The sequence below is a fragment of the Canis lupus genome, chromosome 30 (assembly GCF_003254725.2).
Source record: "Canis lupus dingo isolate Sandy chromosome 30, ASM325472v2, whole genome shotgun sequence".
In the NCBI taxonomy this organism is placed as follows: domain Eukaryota; kingdom Metazoa; phylum Chordata; class Mammalia; order Carnivora; family Canidae; genus Canis; species Canis lupus.
In genome coordinates, this window is record NC_064272.1 from 7,909,065 (window position 1) to 7,928,015 (window position 18,951).

The 18,951-nt window shown below is 37.5% G+C and overlaps 1 protein-coding gene and 1 non-coding gene across 3 annotated transcripts in view; one reads left to right on the forward strand and one right to left on the reverse strand.

The window, feature by feature from the left end:
* Positions 1 to 283: 283 nt before the first annotated feature.
* TRNAS-GCU (transfer RNA serine (anticodon GCU)) lies at positions 284 to 365 on the reverse strand. Its single transcript has one exon. It is a non-coding gene; the product is annotated as a tRNA-Ser (tRNA).
* Positions 366 to 498: 133 nt separating this feature from the next.
* KNL1 (kinetochore scaffold 1) overlaps positions 499 to 18,951 on the forward strand; it is a 71,189-nt gene continuing 52,736 nt past the window's right edge. Inside the window, exons 1-4 of one of the 2 annotated variants that reach the window (XM_049104377.1) lie at positions 499 to 829; positions 13,922 to 13,975; positions 15,636 to 15,675; positions 16,601 to 16,660. In XM_049104377.1, coding sequence (XP_048960334.1) covers positions 13,941 to 13,975; positions 15,636 to 15,675; positions 16,601 to 16,660 — 135 coding nt within the window. In that variant the 5' untranslated portion in view covers positions 499 to 829; positions 13,922 to 13,940. The remainder of the gene's footprint in view (positions 830 to 13,921; positions 13,976 to 15,635; positions 15,676 to 16,600; positions 16,661 to 18,951) is intronic. The other variant, XM_025473173.3, reaches the window with a different exon arrangement.

Consider the following 18,951-nt stretch of genomic DNA (forward strand, 5'->3'; position numbering starts at 1 on the left):
CGGACCAGCACTGGAACACATAAGGATGGCAATAATGGTAGAATTCTATGCACTGCTATCCACTTCATATAAAAAGATACTGAATCAAGCACACACGTTTTGTGGGATGTTTCTTTCCCTCTTGCTTATCTGTAACGTTAGAATGCTCCAAAATCTGGCTTCCAAATACCTCAAATCAGAAATTGACGGTGCCAGAGTAAGTTGAGTAGTAAATCGTAACCGGAATAATCAACTATTTTCATTCGTAAATAAATTTACGTCCATCTGAAGCAAAAGACACGATCGACGAGGATGGGATTCGAACCCACGCGTGCAGAGCACAATGGATTAGCAGTCCATCGCCTTAACCACTCGGCCACCTCGTCCCAGAAGCCTACTGCTTCCTGGTAACTATAGGGAGTAATACTAGGGGGATGTGACGCAACGTTATGGAGGCCGCCATTTTGTACGGAAACAAAGATTCGATCATTTTTACAGCGAGTAATCAAAAGAAAATGGCTGCTCCCATGATGTGAGGGGTCGACAGCGGGGAGGGACAAAGGAAAGTTCGGTAGAAAATGAGATAGGCTTCAAGGAAATAAAATTGATATACAGACTGGGAAGTTTAATTAAAGGTGTCAGGAACGGGGTGGCGCCGGAGCCTAAGGGGCGGAGCCGACGCGTAGAGCGGCTTTGCGCATGTGCAACCGCTAGGCGGTTACATTTGAATGCTGCACTGAGGTAGTCTGGGTGTTGTGAGGTGAAGCCGGTGGGCGGCGGCGGGCCCTCTCTGAGGAGCGCGCGGACCCAAAGCAAGTCTGAGGAGCATTTGTCAAGCAGCTGGACTGCGGTGGGTAAAGAGAATGACCCTTTCGTTCCAGGCTTCCAGGGCTGTGGGTTTCAGGTTTTTTTCTGGGTGCTCTGAAGGCTCCGCGGTGGGGCGTTGGGACGCTTCGTCCGCCTGGCGGCCTCCGAAAGCGAGCGGCGCGGAGTAGAAGTTTCCGCCCGTTTGCGGGGCTTTTATTACTCCCTATAGCTACCAGGGCCTTCCTCCTGTGTTGGCGTTTCTCCCTCCACACCTGAGCGCCTCGGGCCTGCTCGGGTTCGGCTCCGCGGCGCCCCGCCCCGCCGCCGTCTGTCAGGGCTCCGGGACTGCGCCTGGCACGCACCCCTTCCCTAGGGGACTCCGGCGGTTTGTATTTCCGACTCTGTCTTTTCGAAGCTGTAACTGAAGTGACAGTGTTGAGTGGTTTCAAGTGCTCGGCTGGGCGTAGTTTCTGTACTAGCAGCACTGAACAGTCATTGGTTTTCCTGCAGTTACAGTAACGTTGACAGAGTCAGTGTGAGTAAGCCACAAACGAGTTTTGGCAAAATCTCCGTTAGTAATTCGGAGTTTGTTAAAGCTCCTTTTTCTTGCTGCTGACCTCCATATTGAGTTGAAGAAAAAACAAACAAGCAAACTCCAAATATTGCCGATTGGGGTTTTAGAGATCCTTTTGTAGAGAGGTGACGGAGAAAACCGGAGCAGAGCTTACTCTAGATATTAAGATTGAAGCTTTCACTTCAGTTGAATTGGATCCGTCGAATTCCTCAAGTATTGATGGGGTTCCTTGTGCCAGAGCCGAGAGCCAATGATTCAGAGACCCTAATCTGGAGGAGAGGAGTTTTCAGTCCAGAACAGAAAAGTATCAATATTCACAAATAACTGTAACACAAGACAATGTAAAAGATCATGGGACCCTGTGAGGTGCCATGAGAGCCCAAGAAAGGGAGAGCTTATTTGATGCTTTGGGCCCTGGAGACTAAAGGAGGCTTTGTGGAGGAGGGGGCACTAGAGGTGGAACTGGAAGGGAAGGATGCATTACGGAGTTGAGTCAATGTAAGATTTTGCTAATGGAAAGATTGGGTTCAAAGCCGTATAATTCTCCTTGACTATGTGAATGGCTGGAAATGTTTACAAGATGACAAATAGATACAAAAATGTTTGGATTGATGGTATCAGTGACATGTTTGCTGAATAAGAGAGCATAACGGAAGATGCCCTAGATATTGGTAGTAGGACAGTGCTATCCAATGAAACCTTCAGTGATAATGGTAACGTTTTGTTTTTTGTTTTTTGTTTTTTAATGGTAACGTTTTATATTTGCACTGACCAACATGGTTACCCACTGGTCACAAATGACAACTGAATGCCTGGAATGTGGCTATTGTGACTGAAGAACTGAATTTTAAGTTTTATTTCATTTAATTTAAATTTGGTACCACTGGCTGGCTCAGCCTTTGAGCGCCTGCCTTGGGCTCAGGGTATGATCCCGGAGTCTGGTGATTGAGCCCCACATCAGGCTTCCTGCAAGAAGCCTGCTTCTCCCTCTGCCTATGTCTCTGCCTCTCTCTGTGTGTGTGTCTGTCTTATGAATAAATAAAAATATTTTTTTTTGTTTTTGAATAAATAAAAATATTTTCAATAAATAAATTTAAATTTAAATAGCTGCTGTATCAGGTAGCACAGGTCTAGAGCCTATTATCAGTGGACACAATGGAATACATTAACTCTAGAAACTGTTAGTGTAAATGCAGAAGTAGCCGAAGAGCCTGATAGTAAATATTTCAGATTTTGCAGTCTGTATAGTCACCAGCATTGTCTCTGTTGACTGTTCTTCTTTGTTTTTTGTTTAGTTTTCTTTTTGTTCTTTTGTTTCCTACAACCCATTCAAAATGTTTAAAAACAAAAACAACAAAACACACTCTTAAGGGCCCATTTGGCCCAGTAGCTGTAAAGACCTCGGGATTATTTAGACTAGTAATTCCTAAACTTTCTTGTCCCTTAGGTCAAAATAAATACCTACCAGTTCCATTTATTAAGTCATTAGATCCAAACAACTTAAAAAGTTAAGTTGAAATAAATTTATGTCCTAATTGCCTAGTAGCCATTTGAAAAAAAAAAAAAGAGCATAAATCGAAGGAAACGATAATATTTTTATTTTATTCTTAAATAATTACAATTATTTACTAATTGGTTATATGTGCCTGTTGAACACTACACAACTTCTCAAATCTTGGAATCATACTGGACACTGCCACCCTCATTTCCAGTACCACATTGATAAAAAGTACTTGCCAAAAATCCAGCTTTGCAATAATATGTTATCTAAATGAATATGATACAAATAGGTACTATTTTGAGCTAGTAATTCACACAGTGCCTGACAGCTGTTAAAAATTGCCATTTCCCTCAAAATTTAAAATATCCCAGAACACTTCTGTGACTATGCTGTAGCATCTTTGGGTGCCAGGTGCATGGTTTTAGAACCAGTCAATTAGTTACTGTGGCAGTGACCAAGAGTTCAACCATAACAGCATTTTACAAATGAAATTTAACATCATGATCTGGGGTACCCTATTTCTGTTGAAGGTTGAACTTACAATTATATAATAAATAGGATTTTTTTGAAAAGAGGACTTCAGTAAGCTTTGAATCTCATCACATAATTAAGTGCCACCTGGTCTGCAGGTTAGACAGGAATGATGTTCAATGACTATTTCAAACAGTGAAGATGTTTAGGTGATCCTGATTTGATAGTATTTAATATTTTTATCTGACAATTTTGATTATGTCACTGAATTTGAAAATATTCCCAAAAGGAGAAAAACTGCAAGTCAGTGATTATAAAGTAAAAGTAATTTAAAATAATTGTTTCTTATTTATTCAGCAAATTTTTATTGAGCTCCTATTATATACAAAGCACATGCTAGTTTTTCAGAATGTAACAATGAGCTTAAGAGACACCAGCCTTATTCTCATAGAATTTGCCATTGGGGCACAAGTAGTTTGGGGAAGTACCAGGAATAATTAATTTGCAACATTTTTTTTTTTTTAAGATTTTATTTATTTATTTGAGAGAGAGTGAGAGCACAAGCAGGAGGAGAGGCAGAGGTAGAGGGTGAAGCCAGTCACTCCCTGCTGAGCAGGAAGCCCAATATATATGGGGCTCGATCCTAGGACCCTGATATCATGACTTGAGCTGAAGGCAGATGCATAACCGACTGAGCTGCCCAGGTGCCCCCATAACAGACTTAAATTTCAGTTGTGGTAATGCTACAAAAGAGACCTACATAGTGCTGCAGAGTGCTTTTTTTTTTTTTTTTTTTGGCTTTTTTGGCTTTTTTGGCTTTTTTGGCTTTTTTGCCAAGAGAAAATAGCAAATATAAATTCAGTGGCTCAGGAAAGAGCTTTGTGTGTACCGGAATAGAAATGCCAGTGTGGTTAGCATACTGAGGAAGACAGTGGCATGAGATCAAGTGTGTAGTCTGAAAGGCAAGTGGAGACCACATCTTAGAGTTCATGCTCAGTACCATGGGAAGTCATTGAAGGTTTTAAGTAGTGAGGGGTCTCTTAAATGTGACTTATGTTTAAGAAGATAACTCTCTATGGAGAGAAAGGACTATGGAGAATAAGAGTGAGAGCAGAGAGACCATTGAGGTGAATATTGCAATAGTTTACATGAGAGATAGTGATAGCTTGAAACTGTGGTGGAGGCACTGAAGAGAGAAGTAGATGCATTTGGGATATATATATGAAATAGAACCACAAAGATTTGGTGATGAACAGAATTGGACATAGGTACCATACTTGTTTGATCTCATTGGGACATCTTCAGAGGTTTACCATTAAGTTGATGTTTGATGTTGGGTTTTTTCATTTTATTTTTTTATTTTTTTTATTTTATTGAAATTCAGTTAACTAACATTTAGTGTATTATTAGTTCAGAGATAGAGTTCAGTGATTCATTAGTTGTACATAATACCCAGTACTCATTATATCACATGCCCTCCTTAATGATTGTCATCTAGCTACCCCACCCCTCAATGCTCTTCCCTTCCAGCAACCCACACTTTGTATCCTATGGTAAAGAATCTCTTACAGTTTGTCTCCCTAAAAGATTCATTTTGTTTTATTTTTCCCTCCCTTATGTTCCTCTGTTTTGGTTCTTAAATTCTACGTATGAGTGAAATCATACGATATTTGTCTTTTCTCTGATTGACTTATTTCACTTAGCATAATACCTTTAGTTCCGACCTTTGTATCCTATGGTTAAGAATCTCTTAGGGTTTGTCTCCCTAAGAGATTTCATTTTGTTTTATTTTTCCCTCCCTTCCCTTATGCTCCTCTGTTTTGTTTTTTAAATTCCATGTATGAGTGAAATCATGTATTTGTATTTTTCTGATTGACTTATTTCGCTTAGCATAATACCTCTAGTTCTATCCACATCATTTGCAAATGTAAGATTTCATACATTTTTGATGTCTGAGTAATATTCCATTTTATATATATACAACACATCTTCTTTATCCATTCATCTGTTGTTGGACATCTGGGCACTTTGCATAGTTTGGCTCTTGTGGACATTGTTGGTGTAAACATTGGGGTACTGGTGCCCCTTTGGGTCACTATATTTGTATCTTTGGAGTAAATACCTAGTAGTGCAATTGCTAGGTCATAGGGGAGCTCTATTTTTAACTTTTTGAGGAACTTCCATGCTGTTTTTCAGAGTGCTTGTACCAGCTTGCATTCCCACCAGCAGTGTAAGAGAATTCCCCTTTCTCCACATCCTCACCAACATCTGGTGTTTACTGTTTTATTAATATTAGCCATTCTAACTGTTGTGAAGTGGTATTTCATTGTAGTTTTGATTTGTATTTCCCTAATGCCAAGTGATACGGAGCATTTTTTCATGTCTGTTGGCCACTTGTAAGTCTTCTTAGGAGAAATGTCTGTTCATATCTTCTGCCTCTCTCTCTAAGATTCTATTTATTTATTTACAGAGAGAGAGAGAGAGAGAAAGAGTATGTACACCAGAGAGCACAAGCAGGGAGAATAGGAGAGAGAGACGGAATAGCAGACTCCCTACTGAGCAGGGAACTGACATAGGGCTGAATCCTAGGACTCTGAGGTCATGACCTGAGCTAAAGGCAGACGCTTAACCCACTGAGCCACTCATGTGTGTCCCATCTTCTGCCCATTTCTTGACTGGATTATCTGGTTTTTGGGTGTTGAGTTTGATAAGTTCTTTATAGATTTTGGATACTAACCCTTTATCTGATAAGATTTTTGCAAATATCTTCTCCCATTCTGTTGGTTGTTTTTTGGTTTTGTTGACTGTTTCCTTTGATGCAAAAGCTTTTTATCCTGATTTTATTTATTTATTTTTATCATGATTGATTTATTGGTGAAGTCCCAATAGTTCATTTTTGATTTTGGAAATGTGTCTAGCAAGAAGTCACTGTGGCCGAGGTCAAAGAGGTTGCTGCCTATGTTTTTCTCTAGGATTTTGATGGATTCCTGTCTCAAATTTAGGTCTTTCATCCATTTTAAGTGTATTTTTCTGTATCAGGTAAGAAAATGGTCTCGTTTCATTCTTCTGCATGTAGCTATCCAATTTGCCCAACACAATTTATGGATATTCTTTCCTGTTTTCTCAAAGATTAGTTGACTGTGGAGTTGAGGGTCCATTTCTGGGTTCTCTATTCTGTTCCATCGATCTGTGTATCTGTTTTTCTGCCAGTACCATACTATTTTGATGATTACAGCTTTGTAATATAGCTTCAAATCTGGAACTGTGATGCCTCCAGCTTTGATTTTCAACTTTCCTTTGGCTATTCAGGATTTTTTCTGGTTCCATACAAATTTTAGGATTATTTGTTCCAGTTCTGTGAAAAAAGTTGATGGTATTTTGATAGGGATCCCATTGAATGTATAGATTGCTCTGGGCAGCATAAACATTTTAACAGTATTTGTTCTTGGAATCCATGAGCGTAGAACGTTTTTCCATATCTTTGTGTCTTCCTCAATTTCTTTCATGAATGTTCTATAGTTTTCAGAGTACATATCCTTTGCTTCTTTGGTTAGGTTTATTCCTAGGTATCTTTATGGTTTTGGTGTAAACAGGATCGATTCCATAATTTCTCTTTTTTCTGTCTCATTGTTAGTATGTAGATATGCAATTGATTTCTGTGCATTTATTTTATATTCTGCCACTTTGCTGAATTCCTGTATGAGTTCTAGCAATTTTGAAATGAAGTCTTCTGGGTTTTCCATATGGAGTATCATGTATTCTGTAAAGAGTGAAAGTTTGATTTTGCTGATTCAGGTGCCTTTCATTTCTTTTGGTTGTCTGATTGCTGAGGCTAGAACATTTTTTTTTTTTTTTTTTGAGGCTAGGACTTTTAGTACTATGTTGAATAACAATGGTGAGAGTGGACATCCCTATCATGTTCCTGACTTTAGGGACAGGCTCTGAGTTTTTCCCTGTTGAAAATGATATGCTGTGGGCTTTTTGTATATGGCTTTTATGATATTGAAGTACATGCCCTTTATCCCTAAAGTGTGAAAAGTTTTAATCAAGAAAGGATGCTTTACTTTGTCAGATGCATTTTCTGCATCTTTTGATAGGATCTTAGGATTCTTGTCCTTGCTTTTATTAATGTGTGTATCACATTGGTGGATTTGCAGATGTTGAACCACCCTTGCAGCCCAGGAGTAAATCCTATTTGGTCCGGGTAAATAATCCTTTTAATGTACTGTTGGATCCTGTTGGCTAGTATCTTGGTGAGAATTTTTCCATTCATGTTCATTAGCGATATTGGTCTGTAATTCTCCTTTTTGGTGGGGTCTTTGTCTAATTTTGAATCAAAGTAATGCTGGCCTCATAGAGCTTGGAAATTTTCCTTCCATTTCTATTTTTAAACAGCTTTAGAAGAATAGATATTACTTCTCTTAAGTTTTGGTAGAAGTCCCCTGTGTAGCTCTCCAGCCCTGGACTCTTGTTTGTTGGGAGATTTTTGATGACTGCTTCAATTTCCTTGCAGGTTATGGGTCTATTCAGGTTTTCTATTTCTTCCTGTTTTCGTTTTGGTAGTTTATGTGTTTCTAGGAGTGCATCCATTTCTTCCAGACTGCCTAATTTGTTGCCATATAGTTGCCCATAATATGCTCTTAAAATTGTATTTATTCGGTGTTGATTGTGATCTCTCCTCTTTCATTTATGATTTTATTTGGGTCCTTTCTCTTTTCTTTTTGATAATTCTGGTTAGGGTGTTATTTGTCATATTACTTCTTTCAAAGAACCAGCTCCTAGTTGGTCTGTTCTGTTGTTTTGGTTTCTATTCCATTGATTTCTGCTCTACTATTTATTATTTTTCTTCTCCAGCCGGGTTTAGGCTTTATTTGGTGTTCTTTCTCCAGCTTCTATAGGTTAGGTTATGTATTTGAGACTTTTCTTGTTTCTTGAGAAAGGCTTGTATTGCTATTTACTTCCCTCTTAGGACTGCCTTTGCTGCATCCCAAGGTTTTAAATAGTTGTGTTTTCATTTGTTTCCTTTTTTAATTTCCTGGTTGACCATTCATTCTTTAGTAGGATGCTCTTTAACTTCCATGTGTTTGTGTTCCTTTCAAATTTCCTCTTGTGGGGATCCCTGGGTGGCGCAGTGGTTTAGCGCCTGCCTTTGGCCCAGGGCGCGATCCTGGAGACCCGGGATCGAATCCCATATCGGGCTCCTGGTGCATGGAGCCTGCTTCTCCCTCTGCCTGTGTCTCTGCCTCTCTCTCTCTCTCTGTGTGACTATCATAAATAAATTTAAAAAAATTAAAAAAAAAAAAACAAATTTCCTCTTGTGTTTAAGTTCAGATTTTAAAGCATTGTGGTCTGAAAATGTGTAGGGAATAATCCCAGTCTTTTGGTACTGGTTGACCTGATTTATGACCCACTATGTGATCTATTCTGGAGAATGTTCCATGTGCACTTGAGAAGAATGTGTATTCTGTTGCTCTAGGATGGAATGCTCTGAATAATATCTGTGAAGTCCATCTGGTCCATGTCTCATTCAATGCCCTTGTTTCCTTATTAAGGTCCCTTACTATTGTATTATTATCAATATGTTTCTTTAATTTTGATATTAATTGGTTTATACAATTGGCTGCTCCCATGTTAGAGGCATAAATATTTATAATTGTTAGATCTTCATATTGGATAGACCCTTTAATTATGATACAGTGTCCTTCATTTCTTCTTACAGTCTTTGGTTTAAAATCTAATTTGTCTGATATGAGGATTGCTACCCCAGCTTTCTTTTGATGTCCATTAACATGATAGAAGGTTCATCACCCCGTCACTTTGAATTTGGAGGTGTCTTTAGGTATAAAATGAGTCTCTCGCAGATACCATAATGATGAGTCTTGCTTTTTTTTTTTGCTTTTTTTTTTTTTAAAGATTTTATTTATTTATTCATGATAGTCACAGAGAGAGAGAGAGAGAGAGGCAGAGACACAGGCAGAGGGAGAAGCGGGCTCCATGCAGGGAGCCCGATGTGGGATTCGATCCCTGGTCTCCAGGATCGCGCCCTGGGCCAAAGGCAGGCGCCAAACCGCTGCGCCACCCAGGGATCCCTCCTTTTTTTTTTTTTTTTTTTAATCCAGTCTGCTACCCTGTGTCTTTTGATTGGAGAATTTAGCCAATTTACATTTAGACTAACTATTGAAATATGTGAAATTATTGCTATTGTATTACCTGTAGAGTCACTGTTTCTGAATATTGTCTCTGTCCCTTTCTGGTCTATGTTATTTTGGGGCTCTCTATTTATGTAAAGGATCCCCTTTAATATTTCTTGCAGGGCTAATTTAGTGATCACATATCCTTTTGGTTTCTGTTTGTCCTGGAACCTCTTCATCTCTCCTTCTATTCTGAATGACAGCCTTGGCTGCATATTTTTCTCATTTAGCACCTTGAATATATCATGCCAGTACTTTCTGGCCTGCTAGGTCTCTAGGGATAGGTCTACTGCCAACCTTATGTTCCTACCCTTGTAGGTTAAGGACCTCTTGTGCTGAAGTGCTTTCAGGATTTTGTCCCTGAAATTTGCAATCTTCACTATTTATATGACAAGGTGTTACCAGTTTTTATTGATTTTTGAGGGAGGTTCTCCTGGACTTGAACGCCTATTTCCTTCCCCAGATTAGGGAAATTCTCTGCTATAATCTGCTCAAATATACTTTCTGCCCCCCCCCCCCCCCTTTCCTCTTCTTCTGGGATCTCAATTATTCTAAGATTGTTTTGCTTTATGGTATCACTTATCTCTCAAATTCTCCCCTTGTGATCCGGTAGTTATCTTTCTTCATTCTCCATCATTTTGTCTTTCATAGCACTAATTCTCTCTTCTGCTTCATTATCCTAGGAACTAGAGCCTCCATTTTTTATTGTATCTCAGTAATAGCCTTTTTTATTTCAACCTGATTAAATTTTAGTTTTTTTATTTCTCCAGAAGGGGATTCTCTAGTGTCTTCAATACTTTTTTTCAAAATCAGCTAGTATCTTTATAATCATTATTCTGAATTCAAGTTCTGACATCTTACTTATCTGTATTGATTAAGTCCTTGACAGTTAGTACTGCCTCTTGTTCTCTTTTTGGGGTGAATTCTTCTGTCTTATTATTCTGTCCAGAGAAGAATAGATGAATGAGAGAGCAAAATGCAGAAATAGCAGAAATGACCCCAGAAACATATATATTAAACAAATCAGAAGAAACCAGAAGCCAAAAAGAAAAAGGAAAAAAAGAGAATATAATCAAACAGATGAACAGAACAGACAGAACAATATGTTAGATCCTGGGTATATTTTCATCTGTTAGAAGAAACTAGATCCCAAAATTGTAACGAAATATATATATATATGAAAATAAAATTAAATACAATGAAAGGAAGTAAAAAATGAAAAAAAATATAAATATAAAAATGAAAAGAAAAAAATACCTAAATAAAGTCGATAAAATAATAAATTAGTTGAAAAGAAAAGAATAATTTTTAACTGAAAGAATCATGAGGGAAAAAAACCCCACTAATTCTATATACTATTTATTTTCCCCTACGCTGGAGTTTTGCAGTTAGGTGTGATTAGTAAACTTGATATTAGCCATTGTTCCTGCTGGTCTTCTGGAGGAGGGGCCTATTGCACTGATTCTCAGGAGTCTTTCTTCAGGAGGAATTGTACCCTCCTTGCCAAGGGGCCAGGCTCAGTGTAAGCAGCTCCAGATTGCTCTATGGTGTTTGTTCCCTGAAGGCTTTTCACACTACTTTGGGGGATGGAAATTGATATGAAAATGAAAATTATACCAACCGGATCTCCAGCCCCAGACCTGAAAATTCTCACCCCCCTCTTCAGTGAGCCCTCACAGAAAAGCAATCATTCCTGTCTTCCTGGTTTTTGTCCACACCCAGTGCTCACCTAGCCTGTGACTGAGCATTTCTGTATCAGGCACATAACCTTGCTTTGAATCTCCAAAGCCTGCAGTCTCCTGTGGTGCACCCTGGTGCCACTCCTTCTGAGAGAGATGGTGGGGATCTCCCCATGGTTCTGCCACTTGTTGGGCCCCTGCTTGGAGGGCGGTTGCCCAACAGTGTGTGCTGTGGTTGGTGGTTTATGGCAACACGGAGCAGAAAGCCTACTCTTGAGCTTGCTGTTTGCAGCAGGCTTCCCTGCTCCAATGCCTGGAAGCTCTGCCGCACTCAGCACCTCCATTCTTTTTGTGACCCTGTGGATCCTGAGACCATGCTGTCTCACCTAGGATTCCCCTCCTGCTTTGCTACCTGAGCACCTTTCAGGCAGGGATCTCCCAGAGCAGACTTCTAAAAGTTCCAATTTTGCATTCCACTTCTATATCACTTTCTGGTAGCTGTCCTATGGAGACTCCCTCCCTCCAGGGTTTATCTTCCAATATATTGCCTCCTGTTCACTTGTCTGCACCTCCTACCTTGCAAAAAGTGGTCACTTTTCTATTTGTAAAATTGCAGCAATTCTTGTCTTAGATCTCCAGTTGAATTTGTAGGTGTTCAGAATGATTTTATAGCTATCTAGCTGAATTCCATGGACCAGATGAAACCAGGATCCCCTACTCCTCTGCCATATTCCTCCCTACCTCTCTGCAATTGGTTTTTTAAACAGACTGTTTGTGAGATTAAGGGATTTACCTTCTCTTCCTAGTTGGTTAGGCTTTTCTTTTTTAAACATGAAAGGGTGTTTTTTTCATCTGTTGAGATGATTATACGGTTTCTCCCTTTTAATCTGTTAGTATGGTAAATTGTAAAATTTATTTTTTAATGTTGAACAAGTTTTGTGTTACCAGAATAAAACCAGTGTAACTAAGGTATATTATGCTCTTTACAAAGTGTTGGCTTCTTTTTGCTATCTATTGAGGATTTTTATATTTATGGTGCTAAAATTGGCATGTGATCTTTCTTTTCTTGTATTATATTTACTTGGTGTGGTGGGCCTGCAAGTCTATATGTGAGATAAAGGTGGTTGCAGGTAAGAGCTTTCTTTCTTTCTTTTTTTTTTTTTTAATACAACATAATTGGCTTAAAATGGCAAAAGTGGTTGTTTTTGAGAAGGATATTGAGTGTAGGGGTACTGTTTTAAGAAACTAATCTTGAAAAATCTATTCCTAAAAATATTATTGTAAGTAGATATGGGTGTTATCTGTGAACAAGAGGTAAGTGAAACAAGAAGAATGGATAAACAGACTGAGAAAGTAATAGAGGATGAAAGGAGAAGGTGAGAAATAAAATATTAGAAGATGCCCATCATCTTATCTGTTTTGACAATTACTTGAATAAACTGATACTAAAAAACGAACAGATTCTGGGGTGTCTTGCTGGCTCAATTGGAAGCACACACAACTCTGGATCTCAGGGTCATGAGTTCGAATCCCACATTGGGTATAGAGATTATTTTAAAAAATTAAAAAATCTTTAAAAACAAAAGAAAAAAACAGATTTTTAGTTCAGTTTGAAGTTCAGATTCATTATTACCTATTGCTTCCTAACTTGGCTTTTGTTATATGTGATGAAAGCATGTAAAATAAGGTACCTTTTAAGTACTTGGTTTCTTCTTTGGTTTGCTTTTTGTTTTTTTACTTACAAAATAAGAACATTGATTTAACAGTTTACATATATAGTATTAGTGTTGTGGTAGAAATGCTTATGTTATTGGGTCAAAATATATAGTTCTTCTGTTTTTTGGATTCTACAGTAGAAAATTTTCTTACCCAGAGGCGAAGTTCTAAAGTTAATGCATAAAATGAACATTTAGTATAGTTACAGGTAGGTAGGAAGTGAGACCAATTGAGGAAACTTCAGGTTATTTATTTCATACTCTTTCCAAGACAAATACTCACTGAGTAGATTTGTAAACATAATCGGCTACATTTTTTAAAATGTTATTCTTAGGGGATCCCTGGGTGGCGCAGCGGTTTGGCGCCTGCCTTTGGCCCAGGGCGCGATCCTGGAGACCTGGGATCGAATCCCACATCGGGCTTCCGGTGCATGGAGCCTGCTTCTCCCTCTGCCTATGTCTCTGCCTCTCTCTCTTTCTCCCTCTGTGACTATCATAAATAAATAAAAAAAAAATTAAAAAAAAAAAAATTTTAAAATGTTATTCTTAGGTCGGAAGGTTTTTTTTGCTGAGTACTAATAGTTGAATTTTCATAACAAACATGTATGTTATGCACATCCACTGTTTTTTTTTTTTTTTTTACATCCACTATTTTTTGATACCTAATTGATTTCACTTTGGGACTGAATTATATAATCCATAAGTTCCTATAAATTAGATCGAATTTTTATTTGAACCATTAATGCCCAAATCATCCCAGAGTTAGTCACTGATTTTATATCGAATATGAGACTTTTCCAGAAATATTAATTATAATGGAGTACTTTTAATTCAGAATTTCTCATTTCATGTTTTATAGCTCCATGGTATAACTTTTTCTTCCCTTTTTCTGGTCTTCCCCCAGAAAGTAATCCTGAAGTTACAACTTTGCTATTAATCTCTTCATAGTTTTTAATTTCTTTTCTTTCTTTTTCACCTGTTCTAATGTTGTGTATTTGTTACAGAAAAAGGTTTTCTTCAAAAATGGATGGGATGTCTTCAGAGACTAATGAAGAGAAGTAAGTTCATGAAGTATAGCTAAAAATGTTAAACTCTTTATCAGAGAAAGATAAAAGATACTTTTCCTACTAGTAAGACCTATTGATAACTTCTGAAATCTTTTTCCATTCTGTTCCAGGGAAAAGAAATAAATGTTACAAAGTCATAGCTTTCTTTGCCATATCTTTGTGTTTATATATCTAGAGTCAAAACTAAGAGGGACTTTAGAGACCACCTCTCATCCCTTCAGTTTAAGGATAGGAAAATTGAGGCCCAAGGAAATGAAATGATTGATCTAAAATTGGCATCGCAAATTGGTGGCCTGTTTATAGCCTACAGACTTTTATTTCCCCTTAAACAGTGTTTTTAAATTTTTGAATTAATTGTTAAAACTTTCTCTTGAAAAATTGAGTGTAGAGCCACCTGGGTGGCTCAGTCAGTTGAACATCCAAATCTAGTATTTTTATATTAGTGTTACCTAAAATTATTATAGTCCAAAAGTAAAACACTGACTCCCTTATGCTATAGTTTAAAAGAGAATCTGTTTAAACAAAATCGAGGCACTGTAATTCTTTGAGGACTCTTTAAGTTTCCATGCTTATATTTCCTTTTTTTTTTTTTTTTTTTTTTTTAAGATTTATTTGTTTGACACACAGAGAGAGTACAAACGGGAAATGGCAGAGGGGAAGGGAGAAGCAGACTCCCTGCTGAGCAGGGAGCCCAATACGGGGCTCAATCCCAGCACCCTGATATCAGGACCTGAGCCAAAGGCAGATGCTTAACCGACTGAGCTAGCTAGGCGCCCTCAAGCATCCTGCACTAGATTTCAGCTCAGGTCATGATTTCTGGGTCATGAGATCCAGCCCCGTGTGGGACTCTGCACTCAGTGCAGAGTCTGCTTGAGATCCTCTCTTTCCCTCTGATCCTTCCTCTGTTGCACTCTCTTTATTTTTCTCTAAAATAAATAAATAAAATCTTGAAGAAGAAAGAGAAAGAAAAATTGAGTGTAGCAACATTGGGCTCGTATTCTTATGGCAACAGCTAACCTGATCTGAATGATTGTGACAGTTCGACCAAGCAGGAATTCTCTGTTATCATCTCAACACCGCCTATTTTTCTTACATCTACTAGATGATCTGTTTGGCCTCCATAGGCATTTGAATTTTTTTTTTAAGATTTTATTTATTTATTCATGAGAGACATAGGGAGAAGGCAGAGACATAGGCAGAGGGAGAAGCAGGCTCCTTGCAGGGAGTCCGATGTGACTCGATCCTAGAACCTCTGCCCTGAACCAAAGGTGGATGCTCAACTGCTGAGCCACCCAGGCATCCCAGCATTTGAATTTTTAAAACCAGATTTAAAAATCACAGAGTAGTAAAACCAGAGCTAGTTTCTTGGTTTATGACCCATTTATCTTATAATTGTACCTCTATAAATATGATACATTATGTTACAATGATTGTTTTTCAAGAGATCTTCTTATAGTATACAATATGTATTTTAAAACACTAGTCTTCTAAATCCTGAATTTAATGTCTTATAAATTTTGCTAAGTGAGGGTGATGCCATGTGTTAAGTGAAAGTGATGGCCAACTTAAAAGCATGTAGAGGATGCTGTGGTGATGTCTTGAAAATTCAGTCTTTTACCAATATGTCTGTAAATTTTTTTTCCTTTTTCAGTGACAATATGGAGAGACCTGTTAGAAGACGACATTCCTCCGTAAGAAACACTTAAATTAATAATTACTTTTTATTGAATGATGACTATATGCCACAGTAATTTTAACTCTAACATCACCATCCCATTCCCACTGGCTCCTATTGCTGTCTGGATAAAGACTCAGATATGTACTTGGTTACACAATTCTATAAATATACTAAAACTTGTACTTTATGAATTTCATGGCAATTTTGAGAATTGTATGTTATGTAATTTATACTTCAATAAAGTTTAAGTATATATTTAGTGTAGTGAGACAAAAAATTCAACTCAAACTGATTTAAGCACAAAATCTATTGGGTTTTGAAACTGAAAAATCCAGAGATAGGGATGACTTTTGCACAATGTAACTGACCAGGGCGTCCAATAATATCACCAATACTAGGATTTTCTCTCACTTTTCCACTCTGACTGCTTCCTCTGGGTAATCTCCATTTTCAGACGGGCTCTCTCCCCATGAGTACTACAGTACCTCCAGTTCTTTTAACTTGCAGTTTCAAGTCCTAAATGAAAAAGGGTCTATTTCCTCAAAATAAAACAAAAACAAAAGACTCAGGATTGAATCATATTAGCTCTACTATCTTGTTATGAATCAAGTCCTCCTTCCTAATATTGATGAGAGAATATCATTTGCATATTGTCCTAGACCAGCTCTACATGTTGTACCCTAGGGTTGAGGTAGAGCTTTACGCAGACCACATGGGATGAGAATAGGCAAAATAGTTGTGGAAGGTGGGCAGGGAGAAGGGAATAGGTGCCAGATATTTAAACTGACCACAAAGTATAGTACTGAACAGTATAAATTTGAGGAGTTTTAGAGGTTTTCACAGAAATTTTAACATCTCTACCTTTTCTCCTGTGATGTAATTTTAGCTGGTTATTAATATTAATCCCCAATTTTCTTGAATAATCCTAATTCATCTAGATTTTGAAACCCCCAAGGAGTCCTCTTCAGGACCTCAGAGGTGGGAATGAAGCAGTTCAGGTAAGTCTCTAGTACAAATGCTTTATAGATGACTATATTCAGTGATAATTTTAAGTCAAGAACTTCATTAGCTGTATGAAGAGAGAACATCATAAATTATTTCTAGTTGAATCTGTACAAGTAAACATCTTATGGCTATCAGGTTAAAATCGAAACTCATGAGTAAGCTGGCACTCTTGATTTTTTTTTTTTTTTTTTTTTTTGCACTCTTGAGTTTTAATTCCAGTTTACTTTTCCAGCCTTTTTTGCCACTCTCACACATATATCTCACCATTGGTTACTATTCTGCAAACATGACACAAACTATCAAGCCTGAAAGAATTTACTTGTAATATCTTCTCTGTTTAGATAATTAATCCTTCATTCTTTGTTCTCCCAAAATTCTATTAAAAAGTTTTTTTCAGGGGGATCCCTGGTTGGCTCAGTGGTTTAGCGCCTGCTTTTGGCCCAGGGTGTGATCCTGGAGTCCCGGGATCGAGTTCCGAATCGGGCTCCCTGCATGGAGCCTGCTTTTCCCTCTGTCTGTGTCTCTGCCTCTCTCTCTCTCTCTCATGAATAAATAAATAAAAATCTTAAAAAAAAATTTTTTTCACAACATTCTGAAAAGTAGCAGGAATGCTTATATAGTCATCACTTAGATTCTACAATTAATATTTTATCATACTTGGTTTATTTATTGTAAGTCTGTAGCCTTCTTTATTTGGTAATTCCTATTTGTCCTTTAAGACTCAACATTGATATCACTTCTCTTAGAAAATCATCCTTCAATACCTTCCTTCCTTTATAATTGTTTGCTAGTTACCATTTTTAATTGAGAATTCCTTGAGGGTAGGAACTTTATCATGTGTTTTTTCAATTCATTGTGCCTGGTATAGTTGACTTTCAGTACATTTTATTGATTGATGAAATGCATATATTTTTGGAGACTATATAATTCTGAGTGCTGACTCTATTTTGGTCTGTCTAATCTTTTTATTTCTCAAATACTTCAAGCTTTTTCTTGCTTTAGGGGCTCTGCACACATTTTGCCTAGACTGCTTTCTCTCTACCCAGCTGACTAATTTTTAACTAATCTTTCAGGTTTCAGATATACTTCCTCAAAGAAATCTTCCCTGATTCTTAGGTTAGATTAGTGGTTGGGTTTTTTTTTTTTTTAAGATTTTGTTTATTTATTCATGGAGAGAGACACAGAGAGAGGCAGAGACATAGGCAGAGGGAGAAGCAGGCTTCCCACGGAGAGCCTGATGTGGGATTTGATCCTGGGGCCCCAGGACCACGACCTGAGCCAAAGGCAGACACGCAACCACTGAGCCCACACAGGTGTCCCCCTGTTTTGTTTTTTAACATAGTTTTCCTTCATAACACTCACCACAGCTTGAATTTTATATTTCTGTAGGTTTTTTGTTTTAATGTCTGTGTCGACATTAATCCCCAATAGATTAGGGACTATATTTGTTTCCTTTACCACTACTTTTCCATCACTCAGCACAGGACCTGGTGTGTGTGTGTGTGTGTGTGTGTGTGTGTTTTAAAATTTTAATGAATGCTGAATAAGTAACAGATTCATAGATCCATAAAGATTTATTTATTTATTTATTTATTTATTTATTTATTTATTTATTTATTTTTTAGATTCATAAAGCTTTAAAACCAACAGGACCTCACCAGTAATCTTAAATCCAATTCTTTAGTTTTATAGATGAGAAATATGAGGTCCAAAGAGGTTAAATTTTTATCTAGGCCCACACAGCTAGTTAGTAGCAGACTTCACATTTGAGCTGTAATCTAAAGCTCAGTGCTTTTTCCAATATAGCACACAAATTTCATTTTTTCTTTTTATCTTGCCTTTTTTTTTGTTTTTAATAAGACATTAGTTTCTGTTAGTTTCAGCATTTACTGTGTTAATATTATTGTCATATTAAGCTCGAGACCACTTGTAGTGGCTAGGATGTTAACAGAGAGGATGAACATTCATGATTATTCCTTATAGTAAGACTTGCTTAGGTATTAATTAAGAATTAACATAGTAAAAGTCTCTATGGATTTTGTTTCTCTGTCTTTTGCTTTTTGTGTTTGGTATCTATGTGAGTCAAAATGTTTGCTCTTGTTAAAGAAGATGAGGAAAAATAAAAATAGCATATTATAATGAAAAGATGCCCAGCATTACTAATCATTAGGGAAATGCTAATCAAAACCACACTGAGATATCACTGCATATCCATTAAAAGGGCTACTGTAAAAAAAGCCACAGAAATAATAAGTGCTGGCTAAGATGTAGAATAATTAGAATG